Source organism: Cervus canadensis, chromosome 10 (genome assembly GCF_019320065.1).
Source record: "Cervus canadensis isolate Bull #8, Minnesota chromosome 10, ASM1932006v1, whole genome shotgun sequence".
NCBI lineage: Eukaryota > Metazoa > Chordata > Mammalia > Artiodactyla > Cervidae > Cervus > Cervus canadensis.
The window spans coordinates 41,446,618-41,472,837 of NC_057395.1; the positions used below are offsets into that span (position 1 = coordinate 41,446,618).

The 26,220-nt window shown below is 47.2% G+C and overlaps 1 protein-coding gene across 4 annotated transcripts in view; it reads right to left on the bottom strand.

Annotated features, from left to right (window-relative positions):
• RALGAPA2 (Ral GTPase activating protein catalytic subunit alpha 2) overlaps positions 1 to 26,220 on the bottom strand; it is a 294,158-nt gene that overhangs the window by 18,487 nt on the left and 249,451 nt on the right. For all 4 annotated transcript variants that reach the window (XM_043478794.1, XM_043478793.1, XM_043478797.1 and 1 more), the window contains one exon: positions 2,455 to 2,576. In XM_043478794.1, the coding sequence (XP_043334729.1) occupies positions 2,455 to 2,576 (122 nt within the window). The remainder of the gene's footprint in view (positions 1 to 2,454; positions 2,577 to 26,220) is intronic.

Below are 26,220 nucleotides of genomic sequence, written 5' to 3' on the forward strand. Positions count from 1 at the left end.
CTTCTGGGTTTGACTGTACTTGTCCCAGAATAATAATAAAAAACAAACAAAAAACACTGTGGATAGATGAAAAATGTTTTCATCCGTCAAAGTGGTTAACAGACGGGAACAGGGATTCCTCAGAAGCAAAACTGGTCTGTGAATGAGAGGAGGATGTGGTTCTGACAGAGGGCCTGTGTGTGGGATGGAACTGTACCCCCAGATTCCAGGGCAAACCAAGTTGATTTTGAGCTTCTTCCTGATGGTTGTAGTGGGCAGATATGCAAAACGTTGAAAGAGAACATCATGCTTGGACTTAAAATTGCATCCATGGATTGGTGTGATAGGTGTAGAAAAATGTTCTCAGTCCACACAGAACACCCTGAAGCCTACTGGTTATGACACGTGATGCTGACGTCAATAAACTGAAAAGAGGAAGGACCGGCATTTGGCTCGGCATCTCATCTTTGGTTTCACCATCTTTTTGTGCACATTCCAATACCTGCTCTTATCAAGCTGTCAGAACCTTTATCAATTCAGTGACTTTGGCCAATGCGACATTCTTAAAGCAGCCAGTCTCTAAATGGTGGGTCTTAAAAAATCTACAGCACTCATGGCGGCTCACCTAAGAAGTTACCTATACATGAACTGGTGTAAATAATTAGGAACTTTTGGGAAAGATCAAATTAATTTATATAGAGGCTAAAATATACATAGAAAATAAAGTTTATCAATACTTGTTTCAGTAACATCTTAAGAGCCTTTAGAACATAACAGTTAAGAAATGGAAGCATGTAGCTATGATTTAATTACTTTTAATTTTAGAAAACAAAAAGCTTTATCAAGATAAAAAAAAAAAACAAACCTGCACTAAAAAATTCAGTCCCAGGACTTTATGAGGGTGGGAAAAAGCTGAATGAGATCTTTACAAAACTAGCTTTGCCATAAATCCTTCGTGTTCTCTCACCTAAAAATTAGAAGTGATTTTCAATCTCGAGCCAGACTGGGTTTGAAATCTTCATTTCCCTTGAAACTGATTTTTTTTTGCAGGGGTGGGAGGAGAGGGTGGGGGGGGGGAGGGCTGGGGGAGCAGAGGCTTTAGATCGAATGTTGGCAGAGTGTATAAAAGAATTCAATTCACAGCTGTTCTACTTTTTTAATGTAAGAAACATTAATCAAAGCTTTAAGTTATAAGCTTTTCTCATGTTGCTTAGTATTCCAGTTCAACAAAGATCAATAGAGGCCATCCCTGTATTTCTGGACGCCTTGCAGGGAAGCAGAGGCGCGATTATGTAAATTTCGCAGCTCCCCGCACCTCGGCGGCCTGCTTATCTCCCAGGCCTTCTGCCTGCTGCTCCTGGCTCCCAGTGCGGGGCCAGCCTCTCCCTCTTATCTCCTGACAAAGCTCGGGGAGGCCAGGCCGGCAGCCAGCGATGTTCAACAGTGATGCATGGCTGGTTTTATTTGTAAGTGATTTATTTCACCGAATTTAATTTTTTTCACTTTGTGTGTAAGATATTTGTTAACAAGTCAGGATGGGAGAAGCCAGGCAGTGATCAGAGGCAACTGACAGAGGGTAGAAATCTATTAGGCCCCCCTAACAGTTGTGCCCACCCCAGCGGAGGAAGAGGACGCCCCTCATGGAGGATTTCAACGTGCATCGACTCAATGTCCCACTTGCTTTCTGAAAGGCAATTAATCTGTAATTACGTACAGAAATTTACCAAGTCATTCTATTCTTTGGGGAAAAAAAAAAAACCCCACAGTAACCATATCATCATGGTAAGTGCCAGCACACATTTTTTTGTTTTTCTAAATTGGAAATATAAAAAGAGTAAAACCTAAAAACAATGTTTTTTGAGATTTTCCACTGGCCTCATAAGTGGAAATGCTTAGGAGCCAGTGTCTGAGCAGGTCCACACCAGGTGCTGCTCTCGGCGGCTGGGCCCCGGGACGCGGACCACTCCAGAGAGAAAGCCAGCCCGCCACACTGCTGTCACCATGGGCCAGGGGACACGGTCCTCCCGTTGCTCCCGCATTAATCCCTGACCCGAGCATCCCGGCGGCATAATCCCCATTTAGCATTAGTAGCAACGGCTTCGACTGGGAGGAACTCTTTCTCGATAAGTAGGCCCTGATGTGGGCACCACTCTTAAAACAACATATTCCCAGCTCAGCAAGAAACCCACCCTCCCGAATGAACCAGAGCACGGGGCTGAGAACAAGTTCATTAACCTCGCTGGAGGCGGAGGTTAACGGGATGGTGGGAGGAAAGGACCTGGCGAACAGCTCGGACACAAAACAAATTAAAATGAATGTCATCACTCCTTTTGATATTCATTAGTGCATTCAGGGGGGAGAACGCGCTTCTTAAATTTGTGGGCATTTATCTGTGAAAAACAGGTGTACATCTGCGGCTCGAGCATTTGAAGGGTCTTGGGCAGAGCTGGGTGGGGGGGGCACGTGGCCACTCACCAGTTCCGCTGATCGAGTAGCTGGGAGATGGACAGAAGACCTGGGCTGTGAAATCCTCAAATGTCATGACTTCACGGTGGTTCTGAATTATTGCTTCAAGATAGAGAGCTCTCTCCTCGTAGCTGCGGGCGTCAGTTAAGGAAACAAGTGTCCATGCAGAACGAAATGCAGGGCAGTGACAGAGCAGAGACTTTGTTTTAAACACAATCACACACCTTTTACACTCGGATGGGGAATGGGTACCTTGCAAGTGCATAAGCATCCTATTGGAGAATTAAAATAGGAGTCATAATTCATGAAAACATTCCAATTTCGGAGGCCTGCGCTTCTCTTAGACTTCAACTGCACCCAAACCAGTATCGCTAAAAAAAATACATAAACTGATAGTCACAGAATCAGAGCAAAAGGCTATACCCATTTCCTTCTCCAATCAACTTGATAGGAACAAACAAAAAGACAGATGTGGATGACAGCCACATCCCTTTCCATCCACAACCATGGGACAACGCTGGATCACCCCTTCTGAGTTCCCCGGAGGAGATGTTTTTCTCAGCCTACTGATAACGTGAATTGACACTCTGATGCTCCAAGCGAGAACCGGTGATACACACTTTAAAAAATAAGACCACTGGGAAGGGAGAAGGCTAGGAAGGTTGGCTCTGAAGGGCCCCAGAGTCTCAGGCTGAGATAGGCCATGAGCATTAGAAAGTTATTAATTATTAGAAGGAACTAATATTAGTTATTAGTTCTAAATAACTAAATAATATTAGTTATTAGAAAGAACTAACTGGGAGAATCTACCAGGGAGCACACAACACAATATTAAAAAAAAGGACTATTGGCTTTTAATTAAAACTGCAGCCCTGGAACACACGCATTCAAATGTGTAATCAAAAACCAGGCACCAATAAAACTTACAAGCGTAACACGCTGAAGCAACTTTCCAGCTGTCTCAATAGGACCCCCGCGTGCGGCAGCCTTTCATGGGGCAGAAAGCAAATCTTCCCCTTTTGTGTGTGGCTTCTGTTTCCTCGGAAGGTGAATCACGCCTTCCAATAACAGGATAACGTCAGGACAATTGGGCAGCGAATGGAGGCGACGCATGGAGGACTCTGTGAGTTAGCACTCAGGGGACTCAGCGTGCTGGCTCTTCCCCCTGCTTCCCCGTGATCGACGCAGAAGTTAAGGGACGTGGTTCAGTCATTTTGAAAACCGTGCTAATTCTGCAGGAACACAGGGAATGTGGGTTACCACCCGTTTATTATCTGTAGCTCCAGAAAGGCCAGAGTAATTCTAGCATTTCTCACTGAATTTTAAAACTATCTTTTCAAAATGGCCTCTTTTAATAATGCAAGTTGGGGAAAAATTCTGCCCTTCCAAATAGCTGTTCAATAGGCATGCATTTTAAAAGAGGAGAGTATTCTTCTACTCTCTTCTGGCAAAGGATGCTCACGAGTTTTCCCTACAAGGGGTTTTGCTCCTCCTCCTTTAATTACATTCAGGGAAAGGTTTTCAGCCCACGAGGAGCCCAGAGGCTTTCTGGGGCTGGCTGTGCAACACAGGACCATGGGCTCTCAGTGCCTAGGTGCACTGAAATTTAAATGAATAAAAAATGAAGAAATAAGGAAAAGGGGTCTTGTGTGCCGCACGCTGTATTTCACGAACACAGAGCCTGGACTGTGCAGACACAGGGGACACGACCATCACCAGGGAAAGCTCTCCTGGGCCGGCCCATTCCAGAATCGCCCTTCAGGCTGGCTCTGGGCAACTTTTCAAAAGGAACAGGAGTTTCAAGACAATGATGGATGACGGTTTGCAGGGACGGACGGTGGTCGCAGCAGCCTGAGGCCTGGGCCATGTGAGTCTGCGTTCCGGCTGAACTCCAGGTGACTCGCCTTCTCGGACAGGCTGCCAAGTGTTGCGGCGCGGCCCCCGTGGCCTGGGGGACCCACTAATGCCGTTCACGTCTCATTACGAACATGCGTCTTCCGCACAGCGCTCGGCTGTTACCGAGCGCGGCCCTCCGAGCCGCTGGGCCGCGAACAGCAGGATGCTGGGCCTGGGCGGCCGGCTGGCGGACAGGAGCTGTGACACTGAGCTGGCACGTGCAGGCCCAGCAGGGGCTGAGCGAGGCGTGACAAATGACTCAAAGGGCTGAGCTCCACTTGCGGCTGACGACCACCTGAGCCTGGGGCCCCGTCGGCGCCCCTTCCCTGCTCGCGGCCTCTGCAGTCCCGTCCTGCTGGGTCCTGAGGCCTGGGCTGCGTCCGGACCCCGTGCACATGGGGCTTGGACGTGAGCACACGCTGGGCTAGAGACACGGTGGAGGCCACACGCCTAGAGGGGCGCCCCCAACGCTGACCGAGCTCACTGGTCCCCGCGGAGGGCTGCCGCGTATGCCACCCCCATGCTTACCCGCCGGGTGGCCGGCAGCCTTGTCCTGAGTGAGTGACACGCTCCCGCCGTCATGAGCTTGTCTCTGTCAAGGCTGAGTGATCTGGGCTCCTAAGAGCACCTCCATCCAGCACTGGACTCCCAGAGGGAAATAATCCAGCTTTGAGGTTCTTGGGTACAGTAAATACAATGGAGTAATGTAAATATAAATAGAACACAGTCACTCAGTCGTATTTGACTCTTTGTGACTCCATGGACCGTGGCCCACCAGGCTCCTCTGTCCATGGGATTCTCCAGGCAAGAATACCAGAGTGGGTAACCACTCCCTTCTCCAGGGTATCTTCTTGACCCAGGGATAGAACCTGGGTCTCCTGCACTGCAGGCAGATTCTTCACCATCTGAGCCACTAGGGATGCCAAAGTCTTCAAAAAAGGCACCATAGTAGATGGGGCACAAAGGTGCATCCAGAACGGGGCCCTGGAGCAGGAAGGTTTGCTTCCTAGAAGGTTCTCTGCTATCACGAGAGCAGACACTCCCCACCCCAGGCTGGGCTACACTGTGCTGAATTGGGTGCCGTCATTCAGACAAACACCTACGAGGGATGGGGTGAGACCAGAAGATCGTCAAGTACATTTTCACTTGCAGCCCAAGCCAGAACATGTACACACCATGACAAAGAGAAGACAGACACCACCCCAACCCTGGCACCGTTTAGAAACAGCAGAATACCAGACCACCTGACCTGCCTCTTCAGAAACCTGTATGCAGGTCAGGAAGCAACAGTTAGAACTGGACATGGAACAACAGACTGGTTCCAAATAGGAAAAGGAGTATGTCAAGGCTATATATTGTCACCCTGCTTATTTAACTTACATGCAGAGTACATCATGAGAAATGCTGGGCTGGAAGAAGCACAAGCTGGAATCAAGATTATTGGGAGAAATATCAATAACCTCAGATATGCAGATGACACCACCCTTATGGCAGAAAGTGAAGAAGAAATAAAGAGCCTCTTGATGAAAGAGAAAGAGGAGAGTGAAAAAATTGACTTAAAGATCAACATTCAGAAAACTGAGATCATGGCACCCGGTCCCATCACTTCATGTCAAGTAGATGGGGAAATGGCAGAAACAGTGGCTGACTTATTTTGGGGGCTCCAAAATCACTGCAGATGGTGATTGCAGCCATGAAATTAAAAGACGCTTACTCCATGGAAGGAAAGTTATGACCAACCTAGATAGTGTATTAAAAAGCAGAGACATAACTTTGTCGACAAAGGTCCGTCTAGTCAAGGCTATGGTTTTTCCAGTGGTCATGTATGGATGTGAGAGTTGGACTGTAAAGAAAGCTGGGTGCTGAAGAATTGATGCTTTTGAACATCAATGTTGGAGAAGACTCTTGAGAGTCTTGAGAGAAGTCTCAAGAGAAGACTCTTGAGAGTCTCTTGGACTGCAAGGAGATCAAATCAGTCCATCCTAAAGGAGATCAGTCCTGGGTGTTCATTGGAAGGACTGATGCTGAAGCTGAAACTCCAATACTTTGGCCACCTGATGCGAAGAGCTGACTCACTTGAAAAGACCCTGATGCTGGGAAAGATTGAGGGCAGGAAGAGAAGGGGACGACAGAGGATGAGATAGTTGGATGGCATCACTGACTGAATGGACATGAGTTTGGGTAAACTCTGGGAGTTAGTGATGGATAGGGAGGGCTGGTATGCTGCGGTTCATGGGGTCGCAAAGAGTCAGACACGACTGAGCGACTGAACTGAACTGAAGGAGCTCACACGTGCCAAGAATCTTCTTCTTCTTCTTCTTCTTTTTTAAGTAGCTTTAAAAAATGTAGCTGTGGAATCTTTGTTGAATTTTTTAAGAAGTACTAGCCAGGGCCACTAACAAAGAGCAGTGTCTTGGGACATTTTCATACCTAACATTCTTAGGACGTCAATGCTGGCTGCGTGCTATTCAAAAAGGCATTTATAATTTAGACACCAAAGACTTTATAAGGTGTAAGCCATGTTAAGATATGAACTGAAGGCTGAAGTAATTCCAGGCAGTGGGTGATCAGTAACCTTTGACCAGAGGAAGCAGGTGGCTATGGAGCCACCTGGTCACACAGCCAATGCCTGTTTTGATGCCAGCGGTTGCCCTCTGGCTCTCAGTAAGTCCACTGACGTGAAATTGACATTCTGTCCTGAAGTACTCTCTCATTAAATACCACACAAGGCAAAGCAGTTTTTAAGAGAAAATTTCCCCTTGAGTACCAAATGCAAAGAACATTCAAATTACTAACTAGAAACTCATCTTGGTTTCCGCCTAGTTTTGAGTCTTTTACCTACTACTCTACTCAGTGTTCTTCACTTGCATAAAGAAGTAATCAGAGTAAACTTGGGTGGTTTACTGGTTACATATGTCTTCACTGGTTACATTTTCTCAAAAAACTCCAAGAGGGACTTCCCTGGGGGTCCAGTGGTTAACACTTCCCCTTAGAATTCAGGGAGACATGAGTTCGATCCCTGGTCTGGAAACTAGGGTCCCACATGCCTCAAGGCCAAAAAACTAAAACACAGAACAGAAGCAGTTCTGTAACAAATTCAATCAAGACTTTAAAAATGGTTTATAACAACAACAATAACAAACAAAACCTCGAAGAGAACTTTCTGAAACCCTCAAGATAAACTCTGCTGGGTTGCAAGAGCTTCAGGATTCAAACCCGAACCCCCAGGTTTACTCTGATCACTGTTTGATGCTTAGCAGTGACAGAAGCAGCATGACAATCAGAAAGGAGCTTGCTCTTCTCAGGAAGACTGGCCTGCATTTGAATTCCAGCCGCCCCTCTTGCCCTGGGTCCGGGCCCCAACCTAGGCTGCCTTCTGTGCCTGGTGGGGATGGTGACGTCAGCTCTCGTGGCTGTGGGAAGATCAGACAGAATCCTAGCAGGAAGCACTGACTGGGGTTCCAGCACACAAGCTGGAAGCACCATGAGTGTGGATTCCCTGTCCCTCCTCATCCCCAATGTGGGCCTAAGGCCTTGTCTTCCAGAAAGAACATGGTGGATAATCAAAGGCGGTGGGGTGCTCTGTGTCCAGCTTTAGGCAACAGCCTCCTTTACACTGGATCCACCTGAGCTAGGATGAGTCCTGTGGTTTCCATGTTACTAACAGGGAAACAGATGCTCAGAGTTCAGGTGAGTTTTCTCGGGTCAGTTACTCAGGGGTGCAACTGGGACTAGAACCCTGGTCTTCTAACTTAACTGCTTTCAGCTAATATCATAAATTCTGAAACACATGGGGTTAAGTCAATTCCATGATCTTGTGCAAGGTTGGGATTTATTTATTCTTTGAATGAAACTTAAACATATGTGGGTATAAAAAGTCAACCTACAACGGAAACTTGAGTACACAGGTTTAAGCTGCAGACCTTGATGACTTTATGGTGGTGGTGGTTTAGTTGCTAAGTCGTGTCCAACTCTTGTGCCTCAGGGACTGTAACCTACCAGGCTCCTCTGTCCATGGGATTTCCCAGGCAAGAATACTGGAGTGGGTTGCCATTTCCTTCTTCAGGGGATCTTCCTGGCCCAGAGAATCGAACCGGGTCTCCTGTCTTGCAGGTGGATTCTTTACCACTGAGTCACCAGAGAAGCCCTGATGATTTTATAAATTCCTTAAAAATAACAATGACTTCATTCTTTTTGCTTATTCAGGCTCTTTTTGCTATTCAGGTCACAGGAACCCAGCGGGAAAGAGGGGCTTCCTTTGGGCCTGCGGTGGTGGGAGGAGCCCAAGGCCTCTCCAGCCCCTGGGAGAACCACTGCTGGGGGTTCTGAAACAGAAAACAGCCAGGTCTACACTGTACTCCTGAGATCATGGAGAGTGGGGGCAGGGAGGGGCCTGTGTGGAAGGGCCCTGAGGAAGGGAAACTGGTCAGAAAGCGGGAGGAGATGCGGGCCTCCAGACAGCAGAGGTGGAGGGGAAGGAAGTGGGTGGCAGATGGCAGGATGCCTGGGGGTGTGGGGACTCCCGCTCTGGCCAGGCCCCAGGGTCAAGCCTTAGGTGGCCTGGAGGGCATTGAGGTGCAGAAGCTGATGCAGAGGATGGAGAAGCAAAGGGAGCCTGAGGGGCCTGCGTGGGGTCAGGGGAGCAGCGCTGGGGAGGAGGCGGCTGTTGTCGCTCAGCAGAGCTCTGGGGGGAGATGAAGAAGAGTTCTGAGTCTCCAGCTGGAGAAGGTCCTGGAGGAGACCTGGGAGGGACGCACACTGGGAACAACCCCCTCTCCACTTTAGGGGGAGGGCAGAAGCCAGAGGGCAGGACAAGCCCTGGACCACGTGTTTCTGGAGGGCAGGGCCTCCGTTCATGTCTCACGTCTGCTTTCTTAACCTCTTCTCTGGTTGGTACCTGCCGCTGGGGCCAGAGGGATGCTCCATAGGTGGGCTGGGCTGGCATTTGATAATCCGTAATAAATGGATGTAATTCCATAATAAATCAAGACAGGAGCAGATGCTCCTAACAGCCTAAAGCCATGCATCACTTTTACAAAGATTTTGTTTGTCTTTCAAATATAATGCAAATTTAAATTCTAGGACTGTTTAAGACTCCAAATAAATGAATCATTCAAAGTAAATGTCACCGCCTGGAAACGGATAAAGAGGACAACTTCACTGAACAATGTAACCAAAGAGATAGATGTTTGGGAAAAGGAAATTAAACACATAAGATATTAGATTAGTTTTCAGACTGTAATGGTACACTCCTGGAGAGGAGGAACCAGTGCACCACTGCTAAGAAAGGAGAAAAGACCCATGTAACCAAGTTTAAGAATAATTCACAGGAAATGACCAGAGTAAATAGAAATGGGGGAAAAACAGATTTTTTTTCAGGCTATTAAATTAGACTTTAGGAGAAGGTCTGTTCTCATGGGTGGAGGGAAAGGAAGGTCTCACTCTCAGGGTCCGAGGCACTCCAAGGGTTTGAGGATTGATTACAGTATGATTGGAAATGTTCACGTCGGCTCTTCACAGGGATCGATGTGTGAGGAGCACACCCTCAGTCATGGGCTTCCCTTTCCATCCTCCCCAGCTCCCTCGTCTCACCTTCTGTAAATCACCAGGCAAGAAAGGGCCCCGAGACCCTGTCCCTCAAAGCCTCACATCAGTAAAAACCTAAGTGATGAGAAAATCACATCTAGAGGCCACATGGTTGAGTGAGTGAGCAGACACCCCACTGGCTACCTTGCTGATGCAACAACCCAAGAAGTGACAGATCAATGTGGACCACAGAGTGCCAGATTGATGCCAGTAACTCGGTTTCTGGGAGGAAGGGAGTCAATGTTACCAGCACTGTCTCTCTTTCAGATTTTCATTCATCCCAGAGAGCTGACAAGTATGCTCCCAACGTCAGTCATACAAACGACCGCTGCTGACAATTTGCTGGCGTTTAACATCGACGAAGTTACAACTGAACAGAACACAGAAATGCGGAACTGTCTCTAAAGGTCTTGAATCCTCTTTGTGGCAAGGAATAAAAAAGGGTCGACAATTAAAATAGCAGTGCACCTGGATTTTAAATGCGGACTTTATTACTGCTGACTGTAAGAGGCAAATTATTATTAAATAATATACGTGACAGGTTTTAGTGCAACATGATTTGCACTGAACCATCTGATACTTAGTCCCCAACCACTCTCACTTTGGAGAAGAAAGCCAATTCATGTGACCTATGGATTGGTTTTTATCCAGGTTGCTTCTAAAAATAAATTTGTGATGATACATGATAGATAAGAGAACAAAATCAAAAAGGACAAAAAAATCTTCTTTGGCAGAAGTTCTGACCCTAAGTTTCCTGAAATATTCTCAACTGTTGCTCCTCACCAACCCATTGGGTCCAGATGAAGTCAGGATGGGCTTAGAAAGAATTAAATTTGCCAGTCCCAGCGCTTCCCTTGCAGTCCAGTGGTTCAGAATCTGGCTGCCAATGCAGGGGACACGGGTTCAATCCCTGGTTGGGGAAGATCCCACATTCCATGGAACCACTAAGCCCGTGGGCCACAATTACTGAGCCTGTATTCTAGATCCCAGGAGCTGCAACTCCTGAAGCCTGCGTGCCTGGAGCCTGAGCTCCACAAGAGAAGCCAGCGTACCACAACTAGAGAGCAGCCCTCACTCACCACAACTAGAGAAGGCCTGCAGAGAAATGAAGAGCCAGAGCAGTCAAAAAGAAATTAAATATTTTTTTTTTTAATTAAAAGTATTTGTCCCAAGTATTTGCACTAAACTCTACAGATTTTCTTATTTTTTTTTCCATTTCAGAAAACAATTTTGGGGGGAAATACTCCTTTTTATGATGTTTACTTTGAGCTGTATTTTAAGATGATAAATAAGACTGTATCTGCAAACAGAAAATAGTATTTCTGTATTTTTGTAAAATAATTATAGCTTAATGGCATCTGAGCTTTCCAGACAGATACTCATCTTAACACCAAATTATCAAATGACAAGAAGAAACTCCAAGAAAAGTTAGGGGTTTACCAGATGCAAGTGACCTGGAGACTAGGACAGCTGTCCCTGTGAGAGGGACTAAGTGACTCCCAGGGCCCATCCAGACCCAGTTCCAGGGGGTAAGATAGGGTGTCATTCAGAGCACACCTGATGACCACGGCTGCTGACCTGCGCTTGCAACTTGAGACAGCCACGGACTTATCAGTCAGTGAAAAAAATACTGCCCCAGTGATCGAAACCTAACTGGAAATTTGGGGGAATTCTGATAACACAAAGCTCCTCCGTGATCAGAGGCAGCAAAACTATGTTTGCCTCACAATGTTTAAGCGACTGAGTTCCTGCAATTAGAGACAGTGCGTGATGCCAACGGCTCGCGGAGGCCATGCTGAGTGGGCATGAGGGTTGAGCTGTCCTGCGATGGGTCCAGGCAGGGTGGGCACAGACAGCCCTCTGAAGACCTGCTCCGTCTGTGGCCACAGCTGGGCCTGTCAATAGATCTGGGCCCCGCGCTAACCAGAGGGGCCAGAGAAGCCCAGAGAGCCCCAGGACAGGGATTTTGAGCAACTGGTGGGCAAAAAGCATCTCTTTTACTCTTTTTACACCTGTCTCAGAATTAGGATCAGCGTCAGGTTAAAAAAAAAGTGATGATCAAGAAGCATATGGAGTCAATGTAATGGGAAATGGTTATGTTTTGCTTTCAAGGTTGACCACAGAATTCCCAGCGCCTGTTAGAATGACTCTGGTTTCACAGGGACTCGACGTGCGGTTCTATGCCCTCTGTTCATCTTAGTTCTAGGCTGTGCAGAGAAACAAAAAATATCTACATACAGTTCTGTTACAAGCAGTTTGTCTGGAAGTGGACCGCATCCTCCAACAAAAGGAGGAAACAGCATTTCCCCACAAGGGAAGCGGGGGGAAACACAGGCTCTCTGTAGATGGTGAGACCGCGGAAACGACTGAGCATTTTGTGGAATCCGGCACTGTGCGGGGCCTTTCAGAAGCTGTATCTATATCACTTACCCTCACGACTCTACATATGGTCTGTACTGTTTCTCTCTTTACACACAGGAGCAGCGTGGCAGAGGGAGGGTGGTGTCTGGCTCCAGACCCCGAGATGGTAAATGCCAGGACCTCCACCCTGATCGCAGCGTCTGGATCCCAACCCTAGCAGCCTGACTTAGGGCCCCAGCTCCAGCCACAGCCCTGCCTCTCGATATCAGAATTCTCCCCTGAAGGGAAGGGACTGGAGGAGCCCCAGCTAACAGAAGGCCTGGTTAGATCTACTCGGTGATGTTTTTACAGAGACCTGAAGGACAACAGAGTCAACATCTACACTACATGTTAGTAGATCCCTTTGAGTACCTAGAAACTTCCCATTTTTTAAGAGTAATGCAGGAGGAAATAAAGAAACAAGACTATCCCGGTGGGAACAAACATCAGAATAAGAAAGATCTCTCAACAATAACACGTGCTTTAAAAAGATGTGCAGATGAAAAATGATGGGTATTTGCATCTTGATGTTATGTGGTTTTATATGCTAGGATTATTCTACTTTATACTTTAAATGAAAACTGTCGGTTTTCATATTTTTATACACAAAACTCCCTGTCAGGGAGTCTGTTAATTCTGACTAAGATACATTCATCACGTTACACGCAGAAACAACCCCAGAACGCTGTTAAAGATAAAATTCCCAACTCACACAATTCTCTGGGACTTTCCACATTTGAGCCTTATAGAGTCACTCAATATCATCTTCGTGACTAAAAATAAAACTGCAGTATCACTTAAAATTATAATCAAATCATTCTCTTGCAAATTAAGACACTTACTCTTGGAAAAATAACGAAATTGAATTAGGTGTGTCTTTTTCTTAATAGATCAAAAGCAACTCCATTAAGCCAGCAGTTTTATATTAATGGCATGAGACATGGCCCAGATGAGGAAAATGTCCTTTGTAGCCATTTTGTACTTTATTTAAAGAGAGATGGAACTGTCCCTCAGAATTCAAAGGTGAAGCAAATTGTACCTCAGGTCCCTGGACCGGAAGGCCAACACGCCCCCTGGGAGGCAGCCATGCAGAGCAGACAGTCTAGGTCTGTCTTCCTTCGATTTCTTATTTCTTCCAGTCACTCACCAACCCATCCATTCATTCATCATCCATCCATCCACTCATCCACCCATGCACCCATACAACCCCCCATCCATTCACCCATCCACCCATCTGTCTATCCATCCACCTGATATTTACCGAGTGCCTCTTCTGTATCCATAATTCTTCCTTCAGCTGTAAGAAAAGCACTTCCTTGCTACTCAACTCTCTTTTAAGTCTCGGCTTCGACAATACCTGACCATCACACTGAATGTTCCAGTATTCGAGGGGGATTCTAAAACACATCGTGGTGAGGTTACATCATCATTAGCTTGAGTTCTGTTGGGATAACGGCTCTCTCAGAAGAAAAGAAACAATCTTTACATAACAAGTAAGAACAGCCTACCCAGCGTTGGTCTAGCACTGCCCTTTTTGCAGCCATGAGCCCACTGGACCTTCTGGAAACTTCCATTCACAGATGGTAAGGCAGAGAGCAGACATTCTTCTCCTGTGTCCATCCAGCTAGAAGTGAGCATGACTCGAACTCAAGTCCAGGCCAGTCTGATTCCCAGTGCTAGTCTCTGCTTCTCTCTTACATTGGTTTCAGTTTAGTATGAATATTAGTCAAGAGTTTGCAACGCTCATGCTAAGTCAACTCATAAATACTGTTGTTTGGTGCTGACAGGAAGGTGAGAAGAGACAAATCAGAGCCTTCTGTCTGTCTCCAGAACCAAGAATGGCACAAAATAAACTGGCAAGTTTTACAGCTAATCTGGCATAAGAGGTGACTCCTAGCTGAATTATTATCTGCACGACTGACTTAGGAAGCCAAGATACAGAGTGATGAACTATATGAATTTATCCTTTCATTTAAGTGTCAGAGGTTGGGAAATTTAAGTCAGCCTGTTTAAGCCAGATTGATCATACTGTGCTTATTTCTGTTCACATTTTGAACAACAGAACATTCTAAAGTTTTATTAATTAACTCTTTGGGGTGGACATTTTTGTGGAGAGGATGGCTGAGCACTGTCAGGCAGGGATGATGAGGTCAGGGTGCTGGACACAGCAGAGCTGACCACTGGGTGCTTTACAATTAAAACACTGAGCGGGGACTTCCCTTGTGGTCCAGTGGCCAAGACCCTGTGCTCCAGTGCAGGTGGCCCCAGGTTCGATCCCTGGTCAGGGAACTAGGTCTCACATCCTGCAACTAGGAGATCTCCTGACGCAACTAAAGATCCTGCATGCTGAGATTGAGACCTGGCACAGCCAAATACATAAATATTAAAAAACAAAAAAACACTGAGCAGCAATGAGAACGGATGGCTCTTCTTTAACTGTTGTTTTCCAAGGGTCATAAAGCTTCTTGGAAAACCCTTATTTTTAATTATGTGCCCACTTGGCGTCACTCAGAAACACTGCAGAGGTTAAAAGCCTCTGTGCAATGACTCTGAGGGAGAGAGAGATGAGAAATGCCAGCCTGGTGTTCCTGCACCCTGGTGGCAAGTCAAGGTCAGCCCTGCCTGGGATGCAGCTCCGCTGAATGTGGCCTTATCACCTAGGCAAGTAGCCTGCCTCCTGGAATCTCAGTCCCTCATCTGGAAGAGGGGCCTCATGGTGACCTGCAGGAGTACATGCCATGTGCCTGGAGTCGGGGTGGGCAGACTACCTGCCCACGAGGGCACTCAGCCCCTGCAACATTCACGAGTGGAACCTACCAGGATGGCCAGCAAGCAGGACTGGGGTGTGTGGAGCCCACTGCCTCAGAGCCAGGAGTGGAAGGCAGGACAGGTTTCGAGCTGCGGGCCGATCCGCTTACTGCCTGCTGGAGCTCAGGCGACTGGCCCAGAGTCCTGGTCCTGCTGAGGGTGGAGGCAGTGGGTCTCCCCTCGTCCTGGGCCTGAAATCGTTTCCTCTAACAGGTGAGGAAATATTCCAGGGGACATGTTCTTCTTCATTAAAAACACAAACAGGAGGACCAGGAACTAAGAGAATAGTCATTAAAAAAAAATATTTATTTATTGGTTGCTCTGGGTCTTCAATGCTGCGTGCAGGCTTTCTTTAGTTGCAGTGAGTGGGTGCTACCCTCTCGTTGCGGAACAAGGGCTCTAATCGGGCGGGCTTCAGACGTTCTGGTGCATGAGCTTAGCTGCTCCACGGCATGTGGAATCTTCCCAGACCAGGGATCAAACCCAGGTCCCCTGCATTGGCAGGTATATTCTTAACCACTAGACAACCTGGGAAATCAGGGAATAGTCATTTCAGTGAAGGAAAGTTGGGTGTCCCCTACAGTTGATCCTGAACCAGATCAAGTATGTCAGTTTTTTACTTCGTAAACTGAGGTTTCTGACAATTTTCACTACAGAAGGAAATGCCTGGGTCATTTTCTATAGAGACAGCCCTATAGCGAATGTCCTCTTGAACCTGTTGTAGAGGGATTGCCCGGGCTCTCCAGTGGTGACAGAATTGATTAGCTGCCTGGTGTCACAAGCCAGGTGATCAGTTGGGACAAAAACTAGGGGAAGGGCCAAACGTTATCCTGTGGAGGTCCCCTGAACTTTGCGACAATGCTAATCTTATTAAAGGTGAGTGACGCCACCTAACGAGCTTTACTTTTGAGCTTTTGGAAGGACAAATTAAAAGGCATCTACTTGGACTTTTTAATCATTTGCAATGCCATCCAATTCCCTTGACTGGAGAGAACTAAAAAATTAAGACCACAGTAAATCCTGTTGTTGATAATTTTATATATAGTGGTATGCATTCATGGGCTTCCCAGGTGGTGAAAGTGGTAAAGAACCTGCCTGCTAATGCAGGGGACACAAAAGAAGCAGGTTTGATCCCTAGGTTGGGAAGATCTCCTGGAGTAGGAACCCTCTCCAGTATCCAGTGTGCATTCATTAACCCCATACTCCTAACTCCACTCCTCTTCCCCTTTGATAACTATGTTTGTTTTCTATGTCTGTGAGCCTGTTTTTGTTTCATAAATAAGTTCATTGCTACTATATTTTTTTACTGATGCAAAGGATTGACTCACTGGAAAAGACTCTGATGCTGGGAAAGACTGAAGACAGGAGGAGAAGGGGACAACAGAGGATGAGATGGTTGGATGGCACCACCGACTCAATGGACATGAGTTTGAGCAAGCTCCAAGAGTTGGTGATCAACAGGGAAGCCTGGAGTGCTGCAGCCCATGGGGTCGCAAAGAGTCGGACACAACTGAGCGACTGAACTGTACTATTTTTTAGATTCCACGTATAAGTGAGATCATATAATATTTGTCTTCCTCTGGCTGACTTACTTCACTTAGTATGACAATCTCTAGGTCCATCCTTGCTGCTGCAAATGGCATTATTTCATTCTTTTTCATGGCTGAGTAATATTCCACTGTGTATATGGTACACAGCACCCCCCCCCCCACACCTTTTACTGTATAGCACAGAGAATTATATTTGATATCCTGCAATAGACTACAATGGAAAAGAAAAAAATATAGATATATACAAACATATATATATAGTATAACCAGATTACTTTGTTGTACACCTGAAACTAACACAATATTGTTAATCAATTATACATCGGTAAAAAATTAAAAACTAAAAATAAAATAATAAGACCAAAAATAAAGGCCACAGCATATCTTTTGAAAACAGTTATATAAAGTTAATTCTTAAGGGAAACCAGTTGACTAATTCAATGCCAGGAACACAGATTCTGAATGCTGTATGCACATAGGAAGATAAGTAATTATGTTTTACTGAAAAATTATTTTGAAAGAACAGATTCTGATCTCCCCCCAAACAACTTTGTCTCTGGCTTTTGTTGTTTTAAAACTAGCTGGCCTCCTTTTTTGGCCAGGGAAATTCATCATTGTTAAATGCATAAAGTCCTGAAATTGCCAGTCTCAGAACTAACTGCCCATGTGAGAAGCAGCTGTTCTCTGTTGGCCTCTGCATCATGGCAGGATCCAGCTTCCTGGGGCCCACATCTGGCTGGTTACTGTGCCCCCCGCATCTCCTAGATGGATCCTGCCCACACTAAAATTTTAAGAAAGACCATTCAAATTTAGGGACAATCCATTAGCCATTTTCAGTTCTGCCACAAATGCAAACATTTTTATCCATCTGCCCATATGTCCATATGCAAGCATGATTATTAATCCTATTATGTGCCAACCATGAGCAAAGATTATTAGAATAATTCTTGGAAAATTCTAGGAAGAAAAGGTATGGTGATTTTCATTTTAAAGCTGAAGAAACTGAGTCTCTAGTAAGTTAAGTATTAAATGAACATTGGTAATTTCATAGTTCAACATAATAATCTTCCCAGAAATGGCAGGGGGTTGGGGGGAGCACTGCATTGCTCCCAGAAAATATTTGGGGAACAGTGGAAGAGACTAGGAGAGGGATCTAAACCCAGCCTGGGCTGTGGTGTTTGGAGAGGCTGGGCCACGCACCTCCAGGGGCCACTCAACTGTGAGAAATCAGGAATAAGCCCTTTGACGTAAGGAGTAAACACAGATGCAATGTAAACATATAGTCCATTTCTGAAAAACCAGACCACCAACAGCTTAACTTATATCACAAGACTGAAGTATTTCTCTGATGAGGTCTAACAATTGTGAATACTCATGCATCAGCCCACTCAGCTCCTTTAAAGCAAGCTTTCCTAATTAACCTCATCATTAATGTGTCCTCATTTCAATCTGGTCGGAATCGTGCACTTAAAGGACCACCGAGGTCGCCTGACAGGTTTCCCAGCCTGCGATGTTTTCTTGAGAATGGAGACCACATTCATAGAGTCACTCAGTCGTGTCCGACTCTTTGCGACCCCCAAGGACTGTAGTCCATCAGGCTCCTCTGTCCATGAGGATTCTCCAGGTAAGAATACTGGAGTGGGTTGGCATGCCCTCCCAGGCTGAGGAACCTTGGCTTCAGAGCATCACTGATAAGGGCTAAGATGGATTAGAAATGCAGTTCCCAGTGATGGAATTCTCATGCTTTCCAGAACAGAACAGAATGTAGATCAAACAAGAAATACAATATTCTGTAATGTGTATTTCATGTAGCGAAGAAAAGCCGAACAGAAAAGTAGATAAAGATTTTGATGACATTTTTGCACCATCCTAAGCCCTTGGTTTTAACCATAGCATCTGAGACATAGCCACAGAGCATCCGCAGTGGGAGGAAGCGAGGAGGACTCAGAGGAGTGGGGACACACGGGGTGGCCATGACTTGGTGTCCAAGGAAAGCCCTGAAGAACCGAGCCTCAGGCATTTGGCAGGTCAGGCAGTGAGGAGTGAGGTGTACGTAAGCGCAAGGAAAGCAAAAGGTAAAGCAAATTTTGACAACACGATTAGCCACTCCCCCACCACCACACACACACACATGCACCCCTTCCCCACACACTGGCTTTTCCCGGGACTTCAGGAGGGGAGAAGCGTCTGCAGCTGCTCTCAGTTATGCTTTTAGGGAAGCTGCTGTGTTGAGACTGACAGCTAAGGCGCCTGGGCTCTGAAAGCAGCAGGTTCAAAGCCAGAGTAGATGGGGAAGGGTAAGAGCATTTTTGACATGAGCACAGATGCTCTCTGCCCCTCTAAGCTCTGCAGGCTCTGCTCCAGGGACACCCTGAAACTGCAGAGGGCAAGTCGAGGACGCCCCAAAGCTGGAACAAAGGGATGCTTCCTGCCCAACGCTCAGAAGTGAAGACAAGGGAAGGGAAGGACCTCTCCCCCCTGGGGCACGCTTGTTTTCAAGCGAAGCATCAGTATCTTTCATCCCTTCAAGTCAAGAGAACTATATTTAAATTCCTTCTAGGGAGAGCCACTCAGAGTGAACTCAGGACAGGTACACAGGACTGTCTATAAAACATAAACACCAAGGACCCGCTGAATAGCATGGGAAGCTATCGGTATACATAGTAGTGTGTCTGTCCTATTGAATGTATTAAATATTTTATAATAACCTACAATGGAAAAGAATCTGAAAAACATGTATGTGTAACTGAATCACTTTACACCTGAAACACTGTAACTTCAATTTTAAAAATTCAACTATACTTCAATTTTAAAAATTAAGGAAATAACAAGGTGAACTTAGGAACGACTACACAAGGTATTGTTAGGTGTTCTACCCTGATGCTCTGAAACCAACTGGACATCTCAGGGAGGTGGCTCCCTTGGGGAGTCTCCACCTACTGGTCCCAGGATCCAACGTGTCCCAACACTCCAGGCCTAAGGGGCTCACTCGATACCAGGAGCAGCGGACACCGAGGCCCCTGTCCGTGCAGGCAGCCCTGCCCAGCACCCTGCCTGCCTACGCCAGGTGCCGCACACCTGTGAGGTGCTCTCCCTGCTGGTGGATTTGCCCAGCTCTCAGCTCAGCCCCAGGTGAGGGCACAGCCAGGGGAGGTAGCGGGAGGGAGAGAGGAACCAAGCAGAGATAGGAAACTTAATTCCACGATGGAGAGGCGTCGGGAAGACTGTCAATTTATCAGATTCTGTCATCCCTGAGCTGCGGAGGGGAAAGATGGGCTCACAGTGGCTCCCAGAGCTCCACCACGAGGGCATAAAATACAGATGCAGCTGACGTGGAGCCAAAACGGAAGGAGGGTGAAGAATACACTCTGCAGTCAAGTGCAAGCTCACTAAATGATATCTGAGAGAGGAGAGGGAATCGGGGCTGTCTTCTGACTATAAAGGTCAATGGGGCAGAGCCCAGGATGACCCCCCTCCGCCCCGTCCCAGTCAGGGCAGGGATGGGAGGGGAGGGAGGCGAGGGGTGGGCACAGTTCTGAGTCAAGGAGTTGGGCCGGCGATGGGCTTGTGGGAGATGACCCTGGAACGCGGGTGGTGAAATGAGAGGACCCTGTTCTCTCCATTAGGGGAATGGGAGACCCAATGTGGGGATCAAGGTGAAGCTTTGGTCCCTTTCCAGAGACTGTTCTAGCTTGACTGAGATTGAGACTGCGGAGAGGATCAGTGAACATTTTTGGAGATTCCTTGCTCCAAATTCCGTTGAATGATCCCAGAAATATTGTAGCTGCTGAAAACTGGGTGAGTAATGCATTGGGCTGAATCATGAAAAACTGCTGGCTTCTGACCTACAAAAGTGGCAATTCCCTGTGGTCCAGTCTGATTCAGAGTCTTGGAGCACTGTGGGAAGCCCACGGCCTTTAACGCCCCCTCTCAGCTGGCCTGGCCACAGCCCCATCCGTGGCCACCTCTTCATTTTCAGGCCACAGGTCACTCGATCGCTAGGGGATGTGGTGGCCTCTAGCACGTGTCGCTATCAGAGCACTTCAAAGACACCCCCCACAGGGAACCACAGGGCTACTGAAACCCCTTGGCGCCTTCCAGTTCGGCCCTCTTAATTCAAGGCCTTTACAGGCGGGCTTTACATGAGTTTGCTCAGATGTCAGTGTATTTGTAAATACTCCTCCTGCTAAGCCAAACAACTGAATAAGATCCACCTTTCGCTCGCTAGAAGGTGTCGTTTATTCCTTCTCCCAAGGCAGTTCCACACAGGATGGAAGAACAGCCTGGTGGCTGACGGACGAGGTAGACACAGATGCTGCAGCAATAAAAGAGCGATGAGGCCCGTGTCCCTGCTGGGCAGCCAGGGTCAAGCCGGGCAAAGAGGTACAGAAACAGCAGCGTGGGCAGGGAGTCAGACACAGGGATGGCTCTGAAAGGCGACAATGAGATGACATCGTGGACTTTGCTGCCATGAAACTGGAGGCAGAAGAACCATCTAAACAGAAGGAAGAAAGCCCTGGCCTCGTCAGGGCCACTGGGTCCTAGGGGAGGAGACACTGAGCTCAAGTACCAGGGGGGCAGGGGGCAGAGTTCTGTCTTGACGGCCCTGCCCCTCCTCCATCCTGCCAGGAGTCCGCAGTCTCAGAGCCTGTGCATCAGCTGGAGCTGGGCAGGGCCCTGCAGGCACCAGACCCCCAGGTAAGGGCTGACTGATGGGATGAGGGTGGAGGGCTCCGAGATCCGATGTTGTGTGCCGGGCCTTGGCAAGTTCCTGCCCTCCCTGTGAAATGGGTATATAACAGAACCCATCTATTAGTCCATGTGTTAAATATAATAGGTCTGATGAAATGTTTGCTAAACAAAGGCTCTTCTCCAACAACTGGATCCATATCTGTTTCCTTTGTCCCTGCAGGGTACTTAAAGTAAAGTGGGGCCTGGAGAATACATCCTTTGAGAAGGTTTCCATCAGAAAACACCCCATGAGTGGGCAGGAGAAACGGGATTACTTTTACAAAGCTAGCATCCACAGCAGACCCTGCTGCACTGGTAGCTTGTACGATCATCACACTGACCATTCCTTTTCACAGATGTGGCAACTGAGGCCAGGACACATGACCTGACGTGGTTCAAGCCCCTCTCCTGATTTATAACTCAGAGGCCTGACTGCCCCTGGATTAAAAAACATAGAAAACACTGAAGAACTGACAGTTGTCCTTCTAGGCAGTCCTGATGACTCTGTATAACTAGGTGCCCCTGGACAGCCTAGATGCCTGACTGGAAACATTTTTCTTCTTTCTATTTTCTAATGATGGAGACTGACCTGGGTGGGGGATTAACCCACAGAAAAGCTACAGGCAACAGTTAAAATCCCTCTGAATCAACAGCCGCACACCCAGCTTCAGAGCCATACAACACAGGTAATTTAATTTCATAAAAGGATCTTTCCAGAGTTTGCTTTTTCCTTCCAGCCTATTGAAATGTACACACCATGAGTACAAAGTACAAGGCGCTGTCAGGCTGTAATTTGACTTCTGCACATATTTAACGTGCTGCTGGGGATGAACCATTTCATGGTTCCTGTGCTTTAGCGAATGAAATAAATCAATGTGTTAAGAGAGCGATTTTTTTTTTCCTTGCCATTTGGGGGAAGCGCTCTTTACTTTTCTATTAACATGAACTTAATGAACCATTTCACATTCAAAACCCCTTAGAAAGGTCGTAATGCCTATTTCTTAATTAAATTTTTTGAAGTCCAATAAGGCTAATTTTCTTTTATACCTCCACACGGGGAGCAGTGCTTTAGAGGAATAACTGAGAATAAACAGCAGCATAGAGTGAGGACTACTTCAGGTGGTTAAACATTGATACTTGGAGAGCTTTATGAAGGAAGATAAAGAGAAATGGCCAGTAGTTTATGAAGGATGATCAACGAGGCAGGAATTTGGGGTTGCCATGGAATTCAGGCCTTAGTAAAACTTCTCGTGTGGTGATGGCTGGGTGTGAGGCTTGCAAACAAGCAGCATCATCAAGCCAAACATGAAACAAGAAGCAGGGTCACTCAGGATGAAGGTTTCTTTCTAGAATTTCTCCTACACGTCAATGCTGAAACTTGCCAGCCTGCGTTGAAAGCCTGAGGCTCCCTACGAAGCAGAGACAGGTACTTGAGGCTCACTGCTGCCTCGTTCTCAACGGTCTGATTTTTTTTTTCCCCGTCCTAATTACAGCAGACAGCATCGCAGCTTTGTCAGCGTTACCTGCTCTCAATAGAGGCGCTCTCGGGGCCCCGGTTGCCGAGCCGGGAAGAAAGCAGGCTCCCTGGCTGGCAGCAGTCTTGGACCCTCGCCCCCGGCCACACTGTGCAATCATGCTGTTTATTCCCCTGTAACAATCAGACGGAGCGGGCAGAGCACCTGGTCCTCCCGGCCGGCCCTTCCTTGGCAGCTGACGGGCAACCTCCCAGCCAGGTGGTCGAGCTTCAATGACATGAGCTAGCCATTCTAGGGTTAACGAGGACTCACTTTCCTCAGAAAGCCCCGGGAAAATCAGTTATTCATAAAGGACACTATGCCTTTTGTTGCTCGCTGAACAATGTTGCTGAAAACCCATTAAATTAAATTCTCTTTATTGGACTGAATAATGCAATAGCGATAGCCCCAGCGAGAAGTTTGCCCATTTATTTACCAAATTTCTGAATAATTTATACATGGGATCCTGGCTCTTTTTCACTGAGTGGCCAAATGCTTCTTTGGGACAGAACAGCGTAGCCTTGCCTTCATTTTCATGTGGGTTAAGGCTCACTCGCAAATGAAAAACAAACAAAAGCAGAATGTAATTGAGTGGCCGGAGAATGCAGTCTCATTTTAACTGAGAATTCACATTCCAATTTTCTTTTGCGGGAGCACTTTCAAATATATTGGCATGAATTTATATCAGAGGCTGTTTCTTTCTTTTCTTTTGTTTTTGGTATGTCTCAGAGGATCACCACTTTCATGATAGAAAATGAAGAGAAGGAAATAAGAGTAGGACTTGTAAAGGGTCGAGAATCTCTAAATTGGGGAAGGGCTTGGGTGGGAGGTGGTCCCGAGGAGCTGAGTGCGGGCAGAATTTGATGGTGACTTAGACGTCCCCTCCGGCTCCACACAGAGTTGCTCATAGAGGCCTCAGTGGGCGGCAGTGGGTCATGGCGGGACTGCAGTAGAAAAGAGATACCTTCCCCCCTCCTCCTCCACTTTCCCCCTCCCCAGGGGTTGACAAGGGGTCCCAGAGGGGGCCCTCTCTTCCCCTCCTGAGAATGCTTGGTATCCCACAGTTAGATGTCCAGGCTGGCCTCACGGACTGAATGTGCAGAGAAAGACTGAAGCAGAGGAAACATAAGGGAAACCAAGGGGCATAGAGATCAAACCATCGTTTAAATATTGCTGTCCTTGGGATGCAGCCTTCGCTGTTTGGGAGGCTGTTTTAAAATAAGATATATATGCAGTTTTCATTTGGAAGTAGCATTAACAAAAACATCCACAAAAAGTTAGATTCTCCTAAAACACCTACTTGCCATCAAAAAGAATATAAAGCCAAGCCAAGAAAAAAAAAGGTCTGTTGGATTTCACTTTCATTTAAGGAGAAAAACCCTGCCTTTTTTTTTTTTTTTTTTTTTCAGAGATGAAGATGGTCTCAACAAACTTAGAAAGACAGGCATAGTTTTAGTTGATAAGACAAACTCAGAGTCCTTTGTGAGGGTATTTTTAGCAACTGGCGATGATGCAGCTAGGACGCTGAAGATGTGGGCAAGCACAGGGGTTAAGGGTGTAGATTTCTCTCTGCCGAGAGCCCAGAGGCTCAGCCAGGTGCCCCGGATTCCCTCTGTGCCTGAGATCCCCTTGGAGTAGAACAGGCATCAACCCCACTATGAGTCAGAACCAACCATGGACCCTTATCCCTGGGGTGAGTGCCCAGAAGATGCTTTATGGGAACTGCCCAGCTCCCAGCATCTCCACTCTACTCCCTCAGTCCTGGACTGACCTGGGCTGCAAGCACGTGCTCCGGCCCCCAGACCCTGTTATGCAACCACTTCACGGGTTTTCTTTGTAGTAAAACCTCAAAGGCAGACTCAAACTGGAACCTAGGCACAGAACAAAGCCAGTGCCAAGCAGCAACTTTCTGTTATGTGGCTGATGAAATGCCGAGAGCCCGGGATTACAATCAGACGCTCAGAAATAAATGTTTTAGTTTTGTTTCCTGATCATTTTTGATAAGCGCTCTGGGCTTTGCCTTGGCATTTATCTTGCCGAGGCAGCCTGCCGTCTGGTCACAGTGTACGCGCTCTTGTGACATTATCTCTGAATTACGAGACCCACCTGGAACAAGGCCCCCACACAAAGGTATGAGGATGCGCCGGTGACAAGCGGACGCTCTTTTGCGGCTCAGAAACAAAGGCTGACACTTCTGCGTGAATAGACAGAAAGCACATCAAAGGCGGCCTTTTGTAGAGAAAAATTGCGTGATGCCCACTTTAATCTCTCTGAAAAATCTATGCACACACTGAACCCGATTTCATTTTTCACATAAATGCTGAGGCTTGATACAAGGACATCTTTTTCTTTACAGTTAAAAGACGAGGAGACAAAGACGTGCTAGCGTAGCCTTTGCACTTTCTAAAGCTATCTCAATGGGCCGGGACACTTAACCACTGATACAAGGGCAGGGACTCCACAATAGCTGCATTTGAAGCGCCCTGACTAAAACCAGTCATTGTTATAGATTAAAGAAACGCATTAAGATCGACATTTTCCTTAAAGCTGCATAGTTTTTATACTTTAACCCTTTGATCAATTAACAAAGGTCTGAGATGGTAAGATGCTAATAACACAAGGGCTTACACAAGTACAGTGGTCCAGGGATGTGATCTGAAGAGGATCAGATGCAGCTGCTCCTGGATGAGGAAGGCTGCAGAAGAGCACCTCTCCAGGCAGGGATGGGGAGGCAGTTCTCCAGCGAGCAGACATCTTGGATTGGACCTGAGGTCATCCAGGCTGTTATTTTTGAGGAGTGGGGGGACTATGGATGCCTTACACCCTCCACCTTCCTCTCCTTGTATCTTTGGGTCCCTCTTCAGCCCTAGGTGCCCCAGAAGAGGGGCCCAAGTTCTGCAGCTGGTGCTGCTTGCCTTTCAGAGTTTCCAGCCAACATGCTGGTGGCCCCACCTTCGTCTTCCAGCTGGGCTGCTAGTTCTAATCTTATGTGGGACATCCTCTCGCGATGGGGGTCTCTGTGGTCACACTGCCCGTGCCCCGGGCCCATCCCTGCCATTCCTCCAGCTGTGTGCTCTCGAGGACGGCCTGTCTCCTCGTGGGGGAGCAATGAATGCAGTGGTCCCACAGGAGGTGCTGAGTATATCGCACAGCACAAACTGAGGCCCAAGCCCCAGAGAGATGGGAGCTCCAGGCCACCACTCCCGGCTCTGACAGAAACCGGGGAGCTTCCTGACTCCATCTCCTATGGGCAGCACCTTTCCTCCCATCCCTCAGGCATCTGTGACTCC